General features: G+C 38.5%; 1 protein-coding gene and 1 long non-coding RNA gene across 6 annotated transcripts in view; one reads left to right on the top strand and one right to left on the bottom strand.

Moving 5' to 3' along the window:
- Positions 1–18,604, bottom strand: part of LOC144381908 (uncharacterized) — a 61,416-nt gene that overhangs the window by 10,773 nt on the left and 32,039 nt on the right. For 2 of the 3 annotated variants that reach the window (XR_013448086.1, XR_013448087.1), the window contains exon 5: positions 4,699–4,799. The exons of the other annotated variant lie outside the window; for it this stretch is intronic. This is a non-coding gene — a long non-coding RNA (uncharacterized LOC144381908). The remainder of the gene's footprint in view (positions 1–4,698; positions 4,800–18,604) is intronic. 3 annotated transcript variants of the gene reach the window in all.
- Positions 1–18,604, top strand: part of CLCA2 (chloride channel accessory 2) — a 38,559-nt gene that overhangs the window by 17,964 nt on the left and 1,991 nt on the right. Inside the window, exons 10-14 of one of the 3 annotated variants that reach the window (XM_078072797.1) lie at positions 1,602–1,826; positions 4,345–4,615; positions 7,627–7,797; positions 11,117–11,350; positions 15,432–15,759. In XM_078072797.1, the coding sequence (XP_077928923.1) occupies positions 1,602–1,826; positions 4,345–4,615; positions 7,627–7,797; positions 11,117–11,350; positions 15,432–15,628 (1,098 nt within the window). In that variant the 3' untranslated portion in view covers positions 15,629–15,759. Of the gene's footprint in view, positions 1–1,601; positions 1,827–4,344; positions 4,616–7,626; positions 7,798–11,116; positions 11,351–15,431; positions 15,760–18,604 lie in introns of those variants that run through there. The other 2 variants (XM_036095980.2, XM_036095979.2) reach the window with 2 other exon arrangements.

Raw genomic sequence — 18,604 nt, 5'->3', positions numbered from 1 at the left:
CTAATCGATTAAGCCATTTTCAAAAGGCCAAATTTTTTCTAAGTACTTTAAAGATATTTTGAACATAACTGAGGGTTTGGACAAAATTTTAATCTGATGTTTCCTTACAGATGGTAAGTGAACCTGCCAAGTTAATGACTTGATATGAACAATGAAGGCAGTTAAATTATTCTTAGGAAATATTTAACATGAAGATTATATATATGTATTATATGTACACAGTAAGGCAATACCACAATTCCATCATTAGAAGTGAAAAAAGGTGAACCATAAATGAGAACATATATTATAAATTAGATTACACTGGCCTCTTCCAAATTATCTACCGTGTGATTTCTTCTTTAATAATGTGAAATAAAAACAAAAGTTCAAAAAAGTTTTTTTAAAAATTTAACAAAATATTATTCATATGACTCAAATTAGCCTCATGTTCCCAAACTTGGCCACCTCTCCCCAGTTGTATGTCATTAGCCCCACTAGACTGTGGGCAGAAACTACATCTAAATCCCCTTCAACAGGGCAGGCCCAGCACAGAATGTGCCCCAGTAGTCAGCAGACCACAAACACTTGTAAAATGGACTTGAACAAATAATCCACAGTGTTTTTGCTGTCATCTACCAAAAATTTTATATGCTTTCCAAGTTTGAGCAATATTATAGAGCGTTACACAGTGTGTTTATTTAATAAATAAAATTTTTGAAGTTATTTACTGACTTGTGTCTGTAGTGACTACAGAGTGATTAAATGTAGGGGCTCTGATGTCAGCCTGCCTGGGCTCTATCCCAGTTTCAGCTCCTTGCCATGTGACAACTAGACAAATGATTTCTCTAAGCCGCGGTCTTCTCAACTGCGAATGTGGATAACAACCGTACTCACTTCAGAGGGTTTTCATAAGGATTAAGTGAGATGATATATGTAAAGCATTTAGCACAGTGCCGTCATCTGTCTGCACTCTGTATGTATTGTATGCACACACACACACACACACACACACATGTGCACGTGGCTTATTGTGAATGGCTAAATAATTATTTTAATGTACCCAAGCCCCCTGAAACTCAGTGTTTTATTTCTTATTAAAATATATAAAAGTAGGGGTGCCTGGGTGGCTCAGTCATTTAAGAGTTGACTCTTGATCTCAGCTCAGGTCTTGATCTCAGGGTCGTAAGTTCAAGTCTCGCACTAGGCTCCATGCCCATAAAAGTATCTGGAGAGATAACATATAAATTAAACCGCTTAAGCACATTCACAAACAAATTTTTTTTAAAAGCTTGTTATTATAATTGCTGATCCGAGGCTACTATTGATTTGGATGAGAATTAGTATGAGAACAGCTAAAATCTCTCTGTAAAAAATAATGAAGTGACATTTGTATTAACCATAATAGACTATTTTATATCTTCTGTACTCCTATAATATACAATATTTTGCTTTGGTGAGGTATTTGTATGAAAAGTTATTTATCTAAATATAGTACATGTCAGAACTAAATTATTTTTATTTTTGCCCATTTATTTTTGTTTGTCCAGAAGTAAAGAAAAAGATGGAATGTTTATGCCTACACTAGAAACTTTCACATATATGTGTATTTTCTTGAATAGCTTGAAAGTGCAGGTGAAAATGTTAAACCTCACCATCAACTGAAAAACACTGTGACCCTGGATAACAGTGTGGGCAATGACACTACCTTTCTAGTCACATGGCAGACCAGTGGTCCCCCTGAGATTGCATTATTTGATCCTAATGGAAGAAAATACTATGCAAATAATTTTACCACCAATCCAGCTTTGCAGACTGCTCGCCTCCGTGTTCCAGGAACTGCTAAGGTAGGTGTTGTGAGCTTGTTCATAATGACGACATTTAGTCAAGTACATAACTTTCAATCGAATCACATAATTAAATGCACTGTATAAAGAAATCCTATTCTGATCAAAATTTTACTTTAAATTCATACGAAGGCATTTTGTGAATGTTAAAAATGTAAGAGAAACAACTAAGTTATGTTCAAAACTTTAAATAATGGATACCAAAGTCTTCTCTCTTCAACAGTGGAAATTAGTATGTATGCAGTACAAATAATTTATTTTTGCTTACTTTCTTCTTTACAAAATTCACACATAGTTATCTATATGCTTAGTAAAAAAAAAAAAAAAACAACTCTACCTAGAATTTATAATATGAATATATGCAATACATATGGTTTTGAGTATCTTCTATGTGCTGGGTCTTGTTCTGGGTGCTTTACAATAAAATACCATGGTAGGAATAAGAACAGGGCACTCAGAGCATACAGGAATGATGCACAGGCTTCCAGGGAAGGTGACTGCTTCCTGGAAATAAAAACATCAAAATGGAAATATGGAGGATAAAGAGACCAGAGGTGTCAATGCCATTCTGGGCAGAGGAAATAGCACATAGAAACGCTCAGAAAAAAATAGAATATAGTTCTTCATAGAACTACAAGTAGGTCAACATGGATGAACTACACAGCAGTATATAAGGTGGAGATTTAGGGGAAGGAAAGAGAGGAAGTGATGAGGTTAGACACAAAGAGAAACCATGTCAGCAAGGGCTCTGTATGCCCGTAAAGGCAAGAAGAGCTTGAATCCTAAAGGGAAAGGAAATTGCTAGTGGTTCTCAGGAGGGTGGTGAATTGATGAGGTCCACCCATGCACTGCCTGAGTGCAGTCCTTCCCCAGCACCTTCGGCCCTCCCCACTCCCAGATCCCTGTTGCAGCCTCTCCTAGGGTTTCCCTGCCTCTGTTTCACCTCTACCCCAGTGATTCTTCTGAAGCACGAATCTGATCAAGCCTATCTCCTATTCAAAACTAATTGGTGGTCTCAGGATAAAATCTATGTGGTTATGTTACATATCAGGCAGTTTATGTTCTAACTTTTGCCCAAGCTTATTTCTTAACCCTCTTCCCAAACATTCTCTGCTCTGCTCCTCCTTACTTTTCTCTCAACTCATCATGTTCTTTTCACATCATGTTCTTTGCACAAGAGCCAAGAACATTTTACCTACTTTTTGCTGCCTTTGCCTGACCTCTTAGTCTGCACGAGGTGTCCTACAGCAAAACACACATTACACCCAAAGAGAAGGTTTTGATATGGCGATTTGTACTGTTTGTTACTAATGTTATGATTCCAAACAAAAAAGAGAATAAATAGATGATCTTGATACTTGAATTATGACTTCACAGGAAAATGGCCAAGCTCATGAATCCCAATGTAGAAGGCTGACTAGGGTGTGGTGGCATCTTAATTTTCCACGTTGAGTCACAACTTAACCCCTTGCTGCTTTCTCTTTCCCCTCGAGCTGTACTGTGTTCCTCCTGTTACTTCTAGGGTTTAATAAGAAGCAACAGTGGAGTGCCTGGGTGGCTCACTCAGTTAAGCCACCAACTCTTGGTTTAGGTTCAGGTTATGATCTCGCAGTTGTGAGATTGAGCCCCGAGTTGGGCTCTGTGCTGGGCATGGAGCCTACTTGAGATTCTCTCTCTGTCCCCTTCTGCCCCTCCCTCAGCTTGTGTGTGCTCTCTCTCTCTCTCTTTCTCTCTCTCAAAAAAAAAAAAAAAAGCAACAGCAAGAATGGGGAAGAAAGGGGTATTTATATATAATCTTATCCAAAGAACAAATTCCTGTTATTTATAGTTTAAGCTTTTTTTCTTTCTGACATTCTTTTGCAGGTTTCCCCCAGGCAGCCTAGACAGGCAAAAGAGAATGGCATTTAGCAATATTTCTACAAATTACTCAACACAGGCATTGTAGAATCCTGACTTATTAAAAAACAGTGTTCCTTTTCTTGGTCTCTAATAGTGTATGTGGGTTTTGTTGTTTGAGATTTCTGGATATTCAGGGTGGGGGTTGAGGGACATGAAGGGAAGGAAGGATACTACTTCTTTTTAATCCAGTTATTCACATAAATCATAATTGTCACTTAATTTGCTATAATTTTCTCAACTGTAGAAAAGGAATAAAAACATTGAAATGTCTTTTGGGTGAAGGGGCTCAAGTTAATATTTGCAAAATACTTTGAAGCTGGACACTTATCATTATCTTCCAAAAATGTGAATTAAAATATGTCCTCCCCACAAATAAGTTCATGGTATAATTCCCTAAGAAGTCACCTAACAATAAAAGTGGTTGTGCTGTGAAAGCCATGTAAATAATGAATTGTTAAACCAATATTACTTTCCCTGACATTCTTCTGTAGTTACTTCAGAAAATGCAGCATCAACAAAACAAGGATTAAAGCCCCTAGGAGCTCAGACTTATGCTTTAAAATTAAGGGTTGATTTTTTTTCTTCACATTTGACAAAACAAAAAGGCTTTGTTTTGCAGCCTGGGCTCTGGACCTACACACTGAACAATACCCACCATTCTCTTCAAGCCTTGAAAGTGACAGTGACCTCTCGCGCCTCCAGCTCAGCCATGCCCCCTGCTACTGTGGAAGCCTTTGTGGAAAGAGATAGCACCCATTTTCCCCAGCCTGTGATGATTTATGCAAATGTGAGAAAAGGGATTTATCCCATTCTTAATGCCACTGTTACTGCTACAATTGAGCCAGAGGCTGCCGATCCTGTTGCACTGGACCTTTTTGACAATGGAGCAGGTAACAAGGAATGTCATGTCATTTTTCACGCTCTCGAGAGCTGTTGTTGTGTTATGATGCTGCACTATCAATCTTAAGCTTACCTGTACAAATCCTTCAATTCAATTATTTTTCTCATCAAATCTTTTGAGATTCTCAAGTCCTCAAGAGAGTCACTGACATACTGAGTAGCTACAGGTCACATCTGCACAAGGAAAGAGAATGTGAACTTGGGAAGAGTCTCCTTGAGGTTCCTCAGTGTGGCTGTGGGGTGAACAAAAGGGTGGGAGGAAGTAGCTTGACACCTAGGTCTTTATTTGGCCAGTGACACTAGCAACTCACTGAGGTTACACAGAACAGGCTTTTATGTCCTTGTGACATGCCCATATTCCTCTAAGATTCACCAGCTGTATTATTCACTGAAATAATAAGATTGGACAATTAAAATAGCAAATGAAAACCCAAGAAGTAAGATGCAGCGGTGGTCTCCTCAGGCCCAATAGTGAAGAGAGAATTAGAAACTGAACTTGCGAACTGGGAGATAACCCCAGACTATTCTTTAGCCAAGTAGTAGGATTGATAAGAGGGAAGAGCCAGTGCATTTACATGTATGATTTGCTCACAAGATGACCAGGCCAGCAAGCCTAGTGGAATCATGACAGAGATTTTTCCACCACGGGGAAAACAAAGTAAAAGAAAACAAAACCCTACTTCAAGCACTCATTCTACACATTCTACATCATACCTCACAGACAGCACAGCATCAGGCCAGGAAATAGCAGCTCCTAGACTCTTTCTGACTAACTTTTTGTGTTAAAAACAAACTCCTTTGTTGTTTTATCTTTTCTGTTCTGTTCTTTCCCTAAACTACATTCTCAGAAGGACAATAGGCCTCAAAATCTATGTGGGCAGCCACAAGTGTTTGATCTACTAATAAAACCATACTCCTGCACTCAGGTGTTTCCAAGATAATTATTTTTCAAGAGTCTTAGGTTTGGCAACCCGTTAGCATCTTGCCATGGCAATCTTGTATGACATTTATGAAACAAAAGTTCATTCAAAGGATTTTAGTCCAAATCTACCTCAGAGGGACACCAGAGAAGTCCTCTCATTTTGTCTGTTGGAATGGATCCAAATGAACGTCTCATGCTCTGATTGCTTATCCATGGCTACACCTTTTAGTTTCTGTATATAGTCCAAAAATGCACTTTCCAGAATGCTTCCCCTTTGCTTCAGCCTGTGGGCTGGCCTGGAGAATAGATCCTGTTCTCTTAGGAGAGATCAACTGAGTCAGCTCAACAGCTTTTATATTTATTCCCTGGAACCATTTTATTTATTTGATGTCTAAATTTATACTCTAGGGGCGCCTGGTGGCTCAGTCGGTTAAGCGTCAGACTCTTGATTGTGGCTCAGGTCGTGATCTCAGGGTCATGAGATTGAGCCCAGCGTTGGGCTCTGCACTGGGCATGGAGCCTGCTTAAGATTCTCTCTCTCCCTCTGCCCCTCCCCCTGCTCACATTCTCTCTCTCTTTCTCTCTCAAAAAAAAATTATACTCTAATGAAAGAAACAATGGAAAGTATTGCTTAAGCATCAAAGTGTAAATTTAGGGTTTGTTTTTTTCCCCAATACTTAACACACATGTAAATGGCTAACACTTATTTTTATAATGGAAGCAGTATTTATCTGTTGCCAAATTCATGAACAATAATAAAATGTACACTTATGAAGCCCTTTATAATTTAAAATGTGCTTTCTCATGAACATTCTGAGATAATCAACACAACAGCCCTGTGAGATAAGTTTTCCCCATTTTATAGATGAGAAAACTGAGGCTCAGAGAGATTGTTTCACAGCTACTGAGTGGTGGATCCAGACCTTAAAACCAAGTCCCACGACCCCCAAGCTAGTGTTCTTTCCCATTTCTTTCTAACTCAGGGATTAAAAGAGGTGGGGGTAGTAACTGTGGCACAGAGAGTTTTTCCTTTATCATTTCTTAACAAATAGATAGACCTGATTAATCAGTAAACCTCTAAATACCAAGATTTTATTTCTTTCCAATAGATAAAAAATTTCTAGACCTACTATCATAATAAGTTGCTCAGCACTTTTTATTTTAATTCAATATACTCCTACTTTTCTCATATTAAGGAGCAGTCCTGCCTCTGCAGTAGGGATTTGAGAGCATTTTAGTGGTGATACAGTGCTAAGGTCCAAGGCTGAGTATGTGGTGTGAACTAACTCGAGGAAAGGACAAGCCATTTGCCCAGGGTGGCCACCTGCACTTGAAGAGTGAATGTGTTCTGCACTTGGGCTAAGCTATACCTCCCACTGCTACCCTGGAGTCTGGGCCTCCCCACCATTCAGTTGGACTTGGTTTGGAATTGAACTGCTCTTCAAGGAAAGAAGTCTAGCTCTGGCCAAGCTTTCCAAATGCCTCCTGAAGCAAAGCACAGTGGATGGAACCAAAGCCTGTCAAACCCCATTCAGCAAACCCCTCAGAATCTAGAACAACAGTTCCATGTTACATTCTAATGAGGAAATTAAATAATTTCACACTACTTTATCAACTACCAGATTTTTTTTTCATCAGGGCTGCAGGATGTTTATAAATCCCTTGAAATTGTATGAAATGTGTATATGTGCATCTATATTTATTTCCTGGAACAGAATAGCTTTTATCTCAAAAGAGTCTGTAACCGTAAACAAAAAGAATATGCTTGATTTCCATGAAAAATTAGTATTATTTTCAGTGATAAGAAGGAGAGCTCTAAAGGTGGTTATTATATGCTTTATGAGCACTGAAGCACAACTCATTCACCTTCAGAAAATAATTTTTCGGAGGTTAAGGAATCACAGGGAGAAGTTAAGGAGCCATTGGATTTTAATATTAAAAGTAGCTATGACCATGATTGGATTTGCTAAAATGGGAAGAAGGAAGGGAATAAAGCTTATGATTTAATGATTTAATTAAATATTAGTAATCAACTGTGATGACAAGCGGTGACATTGAGCTTTCTTCTTATATATGCAGGTGCTGATATTATAAAAAATGATGGAATTTACTCGAGGTATTTTTTCTCCTTTGCTGTAAATGGCAGATACAGCTTGAAAGTGCATGTCAGTCACTCCCCCAGCGTAAGCGGCCTAGCCTACTCTATTCCAGGGAGTCGTGCTATGTATGTACCAGGTTACATAGCAAACGGTAAGAATCATGAGCACTGTCATGTAACATCATTTAACGTATATATCGCTGGTCTGTGTGTGTGTGCGAGAGAGAGAGAGAAGAGTAAGAGAGAGATGGAATTTCAAAACCCTTTATGCTTAAGTCAATGTATAATTTGTGCTATCTCTTCAATCCTCAGTGGTTCAAGGTAGTCAATCAAGAAGGCAATAGATAATTCCCACAGATATTCCACAGATATTTGTTCATTTTAGTCATTATTTTGAACTCTTTCTTGTGGCTGTTTCATCAGAATTACTAACAGTTAAAGAGATTTGTTGATTTTTTTCTCATTTATAGCTCCTGTATTTCCTCTATAGAGGTTTAGGCAAGAAAAAGAGGCAAAAGTAGTTAGCAGTTGAAAGAAGGAAGCAAACAGCCCAAACAATCCACACAAAAAATGAGTTCCTGAATAAATATGAGTTTGGATGTTACAGACAACTGAGTGATTCCTGAAGATGTCCTGTCTTCCTTCAAGAGAAAAGCACCAAATAAATAGAAGATACACGTCTTTCTTAACACCATTATTATAGTTCCTAAAGGGAAGCAGTGGTTAAAGTGTAACAAAATATGCTATAATCATTTTAAACAATCACTATAATCATTTTAAACAATCTCAAAATTTTCTAAACATTATTTCCAAAACTGCAGAATCTTTATGAATACTTTTCATTAATTTTAGCAGCTATAATTAATCATAACTATTTCATAACATGATTCTATATTTTTGGTCTTTATGTACTTTTAAGTAGAAAATAATCAAGATGTTCCACTGAATTTACGTCTCCTGATAATTTTAGTTTTTCCTAAAACATAATTTACTCTCCTATGTATTTACTTTGGGTTACTTCAAAACCAGTGTAAATCAAATTGCAAGGTAACATGATTTTATTGCATAGATATGATTTCGCATCTAGCTATAATAGTTATAAATAAATATTCCTTCTTTCATTTATACCTCAAACATTTTTGAAGGCTTACTAGATGACGGGCTTAGTCCTAGGAACTTGGGATAGATAGCAGGTAGAATAAGACTTGATTCCTACTGAGGAACTCAAAGGTTACTGTCTTGGCTAGTATCTTTCTAAAATCCGTGAGTTTAAAGGATACACATTATCAGCATCTGGTATACAGTGAGATTAGAAAAGTAATATTCAACTGTCCTTCCAACTGTGTATTTTGTAGAGGCTCTTAGCAGCATAGAAAGAAAAAGCTAGGTTTCCCTAGGCATGTCTACTACACATAACATTCACTTTATCAGCTCACTTTTAGAAGACCATCTTGAGCACACACTTCATTAAATAATGGGAGCTGCTCTATTTTAATGCCACCAAATCCCCAGACACAGCAGTGTCTGCATCCTTCTCCTCTCCAAAGGCCAGTGTCTCTACAGGATCTGCTCTGGATCCCATCCAGAGGCCTTGGGAGCTCACCCTTGCATGGTCCCACTCTACTGACCCCTCTGAGCAGCATTCAAGCATGATTTATCATCCCATATTTAAAAAAAATTCTATTGTTGGTCTCCCTTCAGATACTGTCCACCTTCCTGTCATCGACTTCCTTGACATTAGTCTAAACCTGCTGCCTGCACTTTGACACCTCCAATTTATGACTCTGTTCGCCACAATCTGACTTCCACCCAAACCCCCCAAAACTGGAATGGCTCTGGGCCTAGTCGCCAGTGACCACTCTGCTGTTAAATCCAAAGAATATATGTCAGTCCTCAGCAGTGTCTGAAACAGCTGATTGATTTTGCCTTTGTCATCTCCTGGCTTCTACAATTACCTCTTATGTTCTGGAATTTTTTTTTTTTTTGGTCAGGCTCCTTTTCCGGCTCCTCCTTTTCTATCAAGCCTCTAAGTGTTGGCAATTCTCAGAGCTCAGGCCTAACCTTCTTACCCTACCATCTGGAGCCACTCTGCCTGGGTTTGGAACCTCGCTCCTTCATGTACTGCTAGCTGTACGACTTTGGGCAAGTTACTTAATTTCTGTTTGCTTCAGTTGCATCATCTTGAAAAAGGGGGGGGGGGTAATATCTGTACCTTCCTTATAGCATTGCTAGGAAAATTAAGTAGCTAATACATGTAAGATACTTAAATAAGTACCTGGCAAGTAGTGAGCCAGGCACTCAATAAATGCTATTTATCATTACAGTTGAAATTGTTATTAGGTAACCTCATTAACCCATATGGCTTTAATAATGTCTATATGCCTATAACTTCCCAATTCATAAGTTCAAAAATATTAAATCTAGATAAAAACCTCTCTTTTGGTTTTTATGTCTAACTGGCTCCTTGTCATCTTCAATTAAATGTTATAAAGGAATCACAAACCTTGTAACTTACATTTTCAGTCTTCTTCCCTTTAGCCTGCTTCTCTTCCCAAGTTGCTCATTTTAGAAACCTGGGAGCTGTTTCTTTTTCTTTTCTTTTTTTTTTTCTACCAACTTTCCTTCACCATTCCATACTCAAACCTATCACCAGCTTTTATTGATTTTATCTCCAAATCACATCTCAAACTGCCTACTGCTGCCCTCCTCCCCACTGTTGTCACCCAGCCCACCCTGCCATGTCCCTGTCTGGACTGCTGCAGTGGCTGTCTTAATGGCCCACTGCTTGCTGTGCTAGAACCCATTCTTTAACGAGAGCAGCCACAGTGACCTGTTAGGAAGTAAATGTGATCATGTCACTGCTCTGCTTCCCCACAGCTCATAAGATTAAACTCTAAAATCATTAGAGTGACCTGCAAGGCTCTCTAGGAGCTTCTCTCTCTGGTCTTATCTCCAACTATTCTCGTCCTTGCTTTAATTAAATTTTTCTAATTTGCAGGGCTCTTTAGGACCTCAGAGTCTATACAACCTGTTCCCTCTGCCTGAGATATTATTACCTCCACTCTGCCTGGCTGACTCCTACTCACTTTTAGGATGCCTTTAAATATTACTTCCTTGATACCACTACAAATTATGTATCTGTGTTATTTTTCTTCACATCACCCTGCCCTTTTTCCTTCTTATGTTTATCATGACTTATAAATATAGTTTTATTGGTATGACTATAAATCCCAAGAGGAATACTCTTTTATCTGTGATCACTGCCTTCAAAATATTTATTTAGTGAAAGGATGGATGAATGAATGAATGAATGAACAAACGAATGAATGAATTGTGGAATAAACAAACTCAGTCATTCTAAGGATGTAGTAAAGAAAAAAAGGTTTTAAAATGTCTCCTCAGAGTCTCTCAAAAACAAGTTACTCAGGAGATTGTCATCTGTGGTTTTGGCTGTTCTTTTCTTGGTCACAGGCAACATTCAGATGAATGCTCCAAGAAAATCCACGGGCAGGAGTGAGGAGGAGCCAAAGTGGGGCTTTAGCCGAGTAAGTTCAGGAGGCTCCTTTTCCGTGCTAGGAGTTCCAGCTGGCCCCCATCCTGACGTGTTTCCACCATGCAAAATTACTGACCTGCACGCTGTCGAAGTGGAAGAGGAGGTGACTTTATCTTGGACAGCACCTGGAGAAGACTATGATCAAGGCCACGGTAGGTTTCTTGCTTCACTACCTGTGTTTCTACAAGGTGGCATTTCCAATAACTATGTCAGGGGTTAGCTGGGTAAAAATAGCTTTGGGGGCTTCAAGCTGACAAAGCTGCAGAGGATTGTTATGAAAAGCTTTGAGTTGTTGATGGGGCCTTATATGCTAGAGGTAAGAATGGGAGCTCGTCAGCTCCCCCAGAATTGAGAAGGCCCTGGTAAACGAACTGACACTGATCATCTAGAAATCTTGATTGGAAACATAAATACCATGTGCAAGAGTAGTCTAGTCTACAGAAGGGTTCTGCATTACAGAGCATGGGCTTCCAAATACTGGAGGTATTTAGTTTTCTGAAGATTAGATAGTGGATAGTGAATTCAAAGATTTACAAGTCAGGGTTAGGGGAATAATTCCCGTAAGTCATGCAAAACTTGGTGCATTTTCCACCCCCACTTGTGGCCATCACTTTTGTTAGGGAGACTAGACCCACTTTCATTATGTGGGCTTCCTTATCCTTGTGTGGGTGGACACTGATGAAGTTCTTTCTTAACATTCCCTTTTCTAAGGCCTACACCAGGTTCAGGCTTCCAGCACCATTTCTGGATCCCTGTAGCAACTCAACAAAATAACTTTCCTCAGAGAATAACTTTTCTAACAGCTTTGCCATCACCAAAACATGGTTATCGTTGGTTATACATTAAATAACTTATTTCCTGTTGCCTCTGATTGAGATGCCTGTAGAAACCAACCTTCTCTACTGAAAGCTTATTTTGTCAATATCAGTCAATAACAGTGACCACCTTGGGCCTTTGCCAGTCTTGCTTCCAACATGGGTCATCTTTACCTGGCTTATAATTCTCTATCATCCACTTACTACATTCACCAGAAAGCATCTCAATTACAAATAATTTTGTGCTGCTGAGGAACATCAGTATTGTCGCTTTGTCTTCCACTTCTTTTATCAAAATCTATCCCTTCTTGTCAGAGGAGAAGGAAGTGAAATACTTCATACTCTGAATTAAGGATTCTCCTAATTTAAAGATTGGAGATGTGCAATGATTGAAACTCTGGGATGGATATGTCCTTTGTATAAAGGAAAAAACTGTAACTTACATGTCAGGAAAAAATTGTTCCCACTCTGGCTTTAAAGCCAGCTGTTTGACCTTTGGCCAGTTGCTTAGCTTCCATTGGCCTCCGTTTCCTTATATGGAAAATAGGACTACAAATATTTATTTCATAAGGTATCGTAAAGAGGAAATGAAGTGACATATATAAAATCAGAGGGGTTAGAGAAAGTATTCCAAGTTTACTGGGCTGCTGGTTTGTGTTGCTCCTGCCTTCTCTAACATTTAGAGTAAGGAGCCACAAACGCTCCCATCTGTATTTAAAGGTAAGAGTGGTGCCACCTAGTGGCACCTAGTGAGAACCGTGTTCTCACTCCTTCCTCGGTGCCTCAGAAGCCCCCAGTGTGTTGAAAGAGACAAATGCCAGCTTAGGCTCCCATTACTACTGGAAACTGTTCCTCTGAAGAGCCCTAGTTATTTCAACTACACTGCTGAAGTATAAGAGTAGAAAGAAAGTGTGCAGTGTTAGTGGTTATTAATGGCTTGAAAAGAAGAGATACAACCATATGGGACTTTAGAATTGGTATCACAGCCGGCCTTAATCAAGGGAATAGAAAGATCTTCATGCAACTTCACTGATGAGCAGGATGCTTGAAGCAGATCTGGCTTGTTATAATATCAAAACCATAAAACACAAAAGATAAGTGGGGGGGATGCCTGGATGTGTATTAAGTTACTGAAATTATTCTCATAACTGATTTGATGACTCAGCAATGGCAAAATGGACCAATTAGTCATGAATAGACCAACTAGCAAATAGGCACCTGTTTAATTCATAAACATGTGCTTTCAGTCCCTATTTTTTCCCCACAAATTATTGTCTAGAAAGGCGTTGTCCTCACCTCTATGGCCAGAGTTAAAAATAATGGGGGCATGTCTCTGGCTTTACAATTATTAAAAATGTGACTATTCTTAAGAACCTTGTTAGCAATAAGTGAATATCTCATATATGGACAAGCATATCAGTATTTATCCAGATGGCAGCTCTTTACTATACACAATATCCTAGAAAAGATGACCAATTATGTGGAATAAACAAAATATTATCAGATCACCATTATGTATACAGGCTAGGCATTACGGAAATGGGTTACTTCCTTGGGTTTTCATTAAAAGTCTGGGGTAAAATAATTGCTAAAACTGAGTACCAAGCATGTTCTGCATCTCCTTTGTATTTTTTTTAGAAATTAGGGACACTTGGGTGGCTCAGTCTGTTAAGCATCCACCTTTGGCTCAGGTCATGATCCCAGGGTCCTGGGATGGAGCCCCGCATTGGGCTCCTTGCTCAGCGGGGAGCCTGCTTATCCCTCTGCCTGCCACTCCCCCTGCTTGTGTTCTCTCTCTCTCTCTCTCTCTCTGTCTCTCTGACAAATAAATAAATAAAATATTAAAAAAAAGAAATTAAAGTGAAAATATATTTACTAAGCTACTATTAATGCCCAGCACAGCACTAAACATTATATAAGCATAATTTAAGATGGTCCTTGCACTCCAAGAATTTATAATTGCATACTGAGAAAAAAAGGCATAAAATGGTCAAAACCCACAGTTTAACACAATGCCATTTGTATGGTTTGAAAGCCACAGAAATTAAAAGGCTGTAGAGATCAGTGTGTGTGGGAGCAGAGAAGCCAGGTTCTTACACCAGGGGCCTGGGCAGAGCCTTTGGAGGGGGGCCAGACTCCAAAAAGCACCAATATTGTACCTCCTTCCCTGCACTGACTACCTTCCCCGTGAGCCGAACTGCCTGACTTTCACACTCTTCCTCTGACATCGTTTCATCATGTTCTTATACAACTATTGTGACAACTTACTATCTTTAAAAGTTGTTGAAAATGTGCTGCTTCTGAAGAAGCTATTCAGTGACAGCAACTGTTCTTTTCACGACCCCCTCCTCTAACCCTCAGTTATACTACTAAGCTGGAAGAACACTGAATGTAGGAGAGACCTAAAATAATCTTTAGGGGATGAATTGTATTTCAGATGAAGAGAGGAAGTAGCAACTGTTGACAGTTGAGAGAACTCCCTGAAGATGGGACCAAGTCTTCAACTTCCTGTCTCGGTCCTCAGTCCAAGCCCAGAGCTTTCCCTACTAGGAATCTACTGGTAAAGATGCTAATGAAGATGTAAGCCTCAGTAACTGGAAAAGTAGCACAGTTATTGGGAAATAAGAAATAGGAGGGAGGGTAGCCGAGTGGGAGGCTGCACGGCATAGTGTTAAGGGATTGGGCTTTGGAATCAGACACACCACCTGTTACCTGTGTAACCTGAGGCATACTTAATTTCTCTCAACTTCTGATTATTAATCTGCAAAAGCAGATGGTAAGAGTAGCTATCTCAGAGCGTTGTTAAGAGAATTGAATGCAGTGAGGCACAGAAAGGGATTAAAACAGTGTCTGGTCCATACTAAGTGTTCAGTAAATATCAGCATTTATAACATCTTGGAGACAGAAGGGATCTTAAAGATGTGCTAGTCTGACCCCCTTGTTTCAAATGTAAGGGAATGACCCTGAGAGTTTAAGTGTCTTGCCCAAGGCCATAGAGTTACTTTCATTTGCTAAAATATACTGTGAAAAAAGAGTTAAAGACCAAACCTAGAGATATATACCTAAGAGGTCAAAGATGCAGAACCAGCCTGATTTCTTTTTCTCACAAGGAGAGAGGGAACATAACAAGTACTGTAAATGGAAGGTGTTTCTCCATGAATGTGTGAGCTGAGTTTGAGTCTTTGCAGTTGCTCTAGGTGCTCATGGTAGAAAGTAATGGGATTTAGAGTTGGAAGAAATGAGTTCATTTCCAGCACTACTATTTCCTAACTATTCACCATGGTAGCACATTTAACTTCCTGAGTCCTTACTTTTTATTTTAAAATGAGATGATTAATTTCACCCAGAGAGAGCTGTGGATGTGGAAAATCTTTGTCAATGCTAAGGCTTATGAAACATTACTTGTTTCATTATCTAGGAGAAGACTCTGGGAAAGCACTATGGAGAGGGCTTTCTCCAGAGAGAACAATGGACATAGGAACAATGGATATGTTCCACTGTGAGTATAGAGTGGATGGTCAGCCTAGCTTCTCACCCATATCTGTCCTCCTATATTTGAACCACAGCAGGAAGCAACTCAGCTCCAAGTGGGTTCATTCAGGGGTAATTGGCTGATTGATAAATTTGAATATACAGCCTATTTTGTTTTGACAACCTTCTCTAAGGGTGCTTTATTCTAATTACTACTCAGGAATAGAAATAGTCTCACTATCAAAAATTATTATAGATTTGGAAACTGTTCAAAAACATAGTTATCAAAATATTTTCATTTTTTAATTAAAACTTGGAATGCCCTATAGTTTTCATTCCTCAGAATAAAATCCTCCTTTGAAGCTGCTCTATTCATTGTTAAATCTAATTTTGGCCATTTTAGATAAGAATTATGATATTATTAGAGTGGGTTAGTACTACAGGTGGCTTCCATTTTTTGCATAACTATTTGTTATTCATAATTTTATTTTTGAGTTGGTAATACATTCACATGATTGAAAATCAAAACAGCACAGCAATGTAAATGTAACACTTAAAAAGTACTGAACTATACCCTGAACTGTACACATTAAAAATGGTTAAGATGATAAATTTTATGTTATGTGTATCTTACTCCAATTTTGAAAAATCAAAACAATATAAGGAAAATCAAAATAATAAACTTCCTGCCCTCAGCTTCTCCAAATTTAGCTGTTCTATAACATGCAGTTGTTTTTTAAATTATCATAGTCTGCCTTGAATTAATGTCATACCACTTCACATATAATGTGAGACTCTTTCAAAAGTATAATTCCTTGTACCCTCTGCCATCTTTCGTGGTCCTGCTATCATATATTGTTTTTTTTTTTAAGATTTTATTTATTTGCAAGAGAGAGCATAAAAGCGGGGGGAGGGTCAGAGGGAGAAGCAGACTCCCTGCTGAGCAGGGAGCCCGATGCAGGACTCGATCCTGGGACTCCAGGATCATGACCTGAGCCGAAGGCAGTTGCTTTAACCAACTGAGCCACCCAGGCGCCCTGCTGTCATATATTGTACTGCTACATTTTTATAAAGCCCATAATGCATTGTTATGGCTTCTGTTTTAAACAATCAGTTGTCTTTTTGATAAATTTTAAGGAGAAAAAAATGACCCTTTTTTGTAACCCATATAGTCACCATTTCTGGTCTTCTTCCTTCCTGTAGGTCTGAATTTTTATCTATCATCATTTACCTTGTAGCTCAGGTCTTCAGGTGAAATTCTCTCAGGATTCAATTATGTGAAGATGTGTTCATTTCGCCTTAAGTTTTAAAGTACATTTTCACTAGATATAAAATTCCAGGGCAATAGATTTTTCTTTCAGTACTTTAAATATGTTATTTCATTATCTTATGGCCCCAATTTTTTTTCTGATGAGAAGTCCGCTATCATTCTTACTATTATTCTCCTAAGTATAAAGTGTCTTTCTTTCCCTTTGGCTGATTTAAATTGTTTTTATCTTTGGTGTTCAACAAATTGAATGTGATGTGCCTAAGTGTGGTTTTCCTGATACATATTCTGTTTGGGGATTGCTGAGTTTCCTGGATCTGTATTCTTTTTGACCAGATTTGGAATATTTCCAGCTAATATGTCTTCAAAAAATTTCTATTCTATTCTTTTTCTTCTTTTCTTCCTGGCTAATATTGATATGATATGATTATATTACATATTACATTATATATTATATTATACCCGCATACACTAAATGGATATGTCAGTATATCACAAAGATCACTGAAATTCTGTTCAATTTTTCTCTTTTGTCCTGAGTGCTACAGTTTGATTTTTATGGACTTGTCTTCAAGCTTATTGATTTTTTTCTTCTGTTGTGTCCAATCTGCTATTAATCTTCTCAAATGAATTTTTGTCATTCTGTTTTTTTTCCAATTCTAGAATTTTCATTTTCTTCTTTTTTTAAGTTTCCATGTTTCTCCTCAAATTTTCCATCTCTTCATTCACTATATACAACTTGTCCTGTTGACTTTTAACATATGCATCATGGTTATTTTATTTTATTTTTTTAAGATTTTATTTACTTATTTGACAGAGAAAGACAGAGAGAGAGCACAAGCAGGTGAAGCGATAGGCAGAGGGAAAGGGAGAAGCAGGCTCCCTGCCTGATGTGGGGCTTAATCCCAGGACCCTCGGATCATGACCTGAGCTGAAGGCAGACACTTAATCAACTGTGCCACTCAGGCACTCCTCATCATGGTTATTTTAAAGTCCTTGGCTATTAATTTCAAATCTCAGTCTTTTGTGACTCATTTTATTTCCTGATATTTTTCTTGACTATATATTACATTTTCTACTTCTTTGCATGTCTAGGGATATTTTTTTATTGTATATTGGGCATGTGGTAGTAAATTATAGACTCTGGAATCTGTTATATTCTTCTGAAGAGTTTTGAGACCTTTTCTTTCTTTTTCTCTTTCTTTTTCTTTTTCTTTCCTTTCCTTTCCTTTCCTTTCCCTTTCTTTCTTTCTTTCTTCTTTCCTTCCTTCCTTCCTTCCTTTCTTCTTTCTTTTCCCTTCAGAGAGAAAGAGAGAGAGAGCACATGAGAGTGGGGGAAGGGGCAGAGGGAGAAGCAGGCTCCCCACTGAGCAGATGGCCCTATGAGGGACTGGATCCCAGGACCCTGAGATCATGACCTGGGCCAAAGGCAGACGCTCAACTGACTGAGGTAGCCAGGCACCCCAAGAGTTTTGAAATTTTTTTAATACATAGTTTGGTTCACCTTGAATTTGAGGAGGCTTGGTTTTACTTTTGACTAGGGTTCGTCTATTTCAGTTTTGCTCTTAATCCAGGGCATATCCCTTAATTCTGAAACCCAATCTTTATTCTTAAAGCATGGCTCTTTCAGTGTTTTAGTGGCTATCTTCAGATATTTACCATGATCCTCTAACTTGACAAGACTCACACTCCAAACTCTATACCCTTGGTGAGCATTAGCATAAAACTCTGCTCAGTTTTTCAGCCTTCTAGTTGCTGTTTGTCCCTTAAGCTCTTAATGTTTCACCCATACATGAATAATTAGAAGTCTTCCAATGGTTTGAAAAAAGTTAATGCATAGATTTGGGGCTGGT

The sequence above is a fragment of the Halichoerus grypus genome, chromosome 5, assembly GCF_964656455.1.
Source record: "Halichoerus grypus chromosome 5, mHalGry1.hap1.1, whole genome shotgun sequence".
NCBI lineage: Eukaryota > Metazoa > Chordata > Mammalia > Carnivora > Phocidae > Halichoerus > Halichoerus grypus.
The sequence above is the reverse complement of the archived record's forward strand: the minus strand, read 5'-3'. Positions and strand labels throughout refer to the sequence as shown.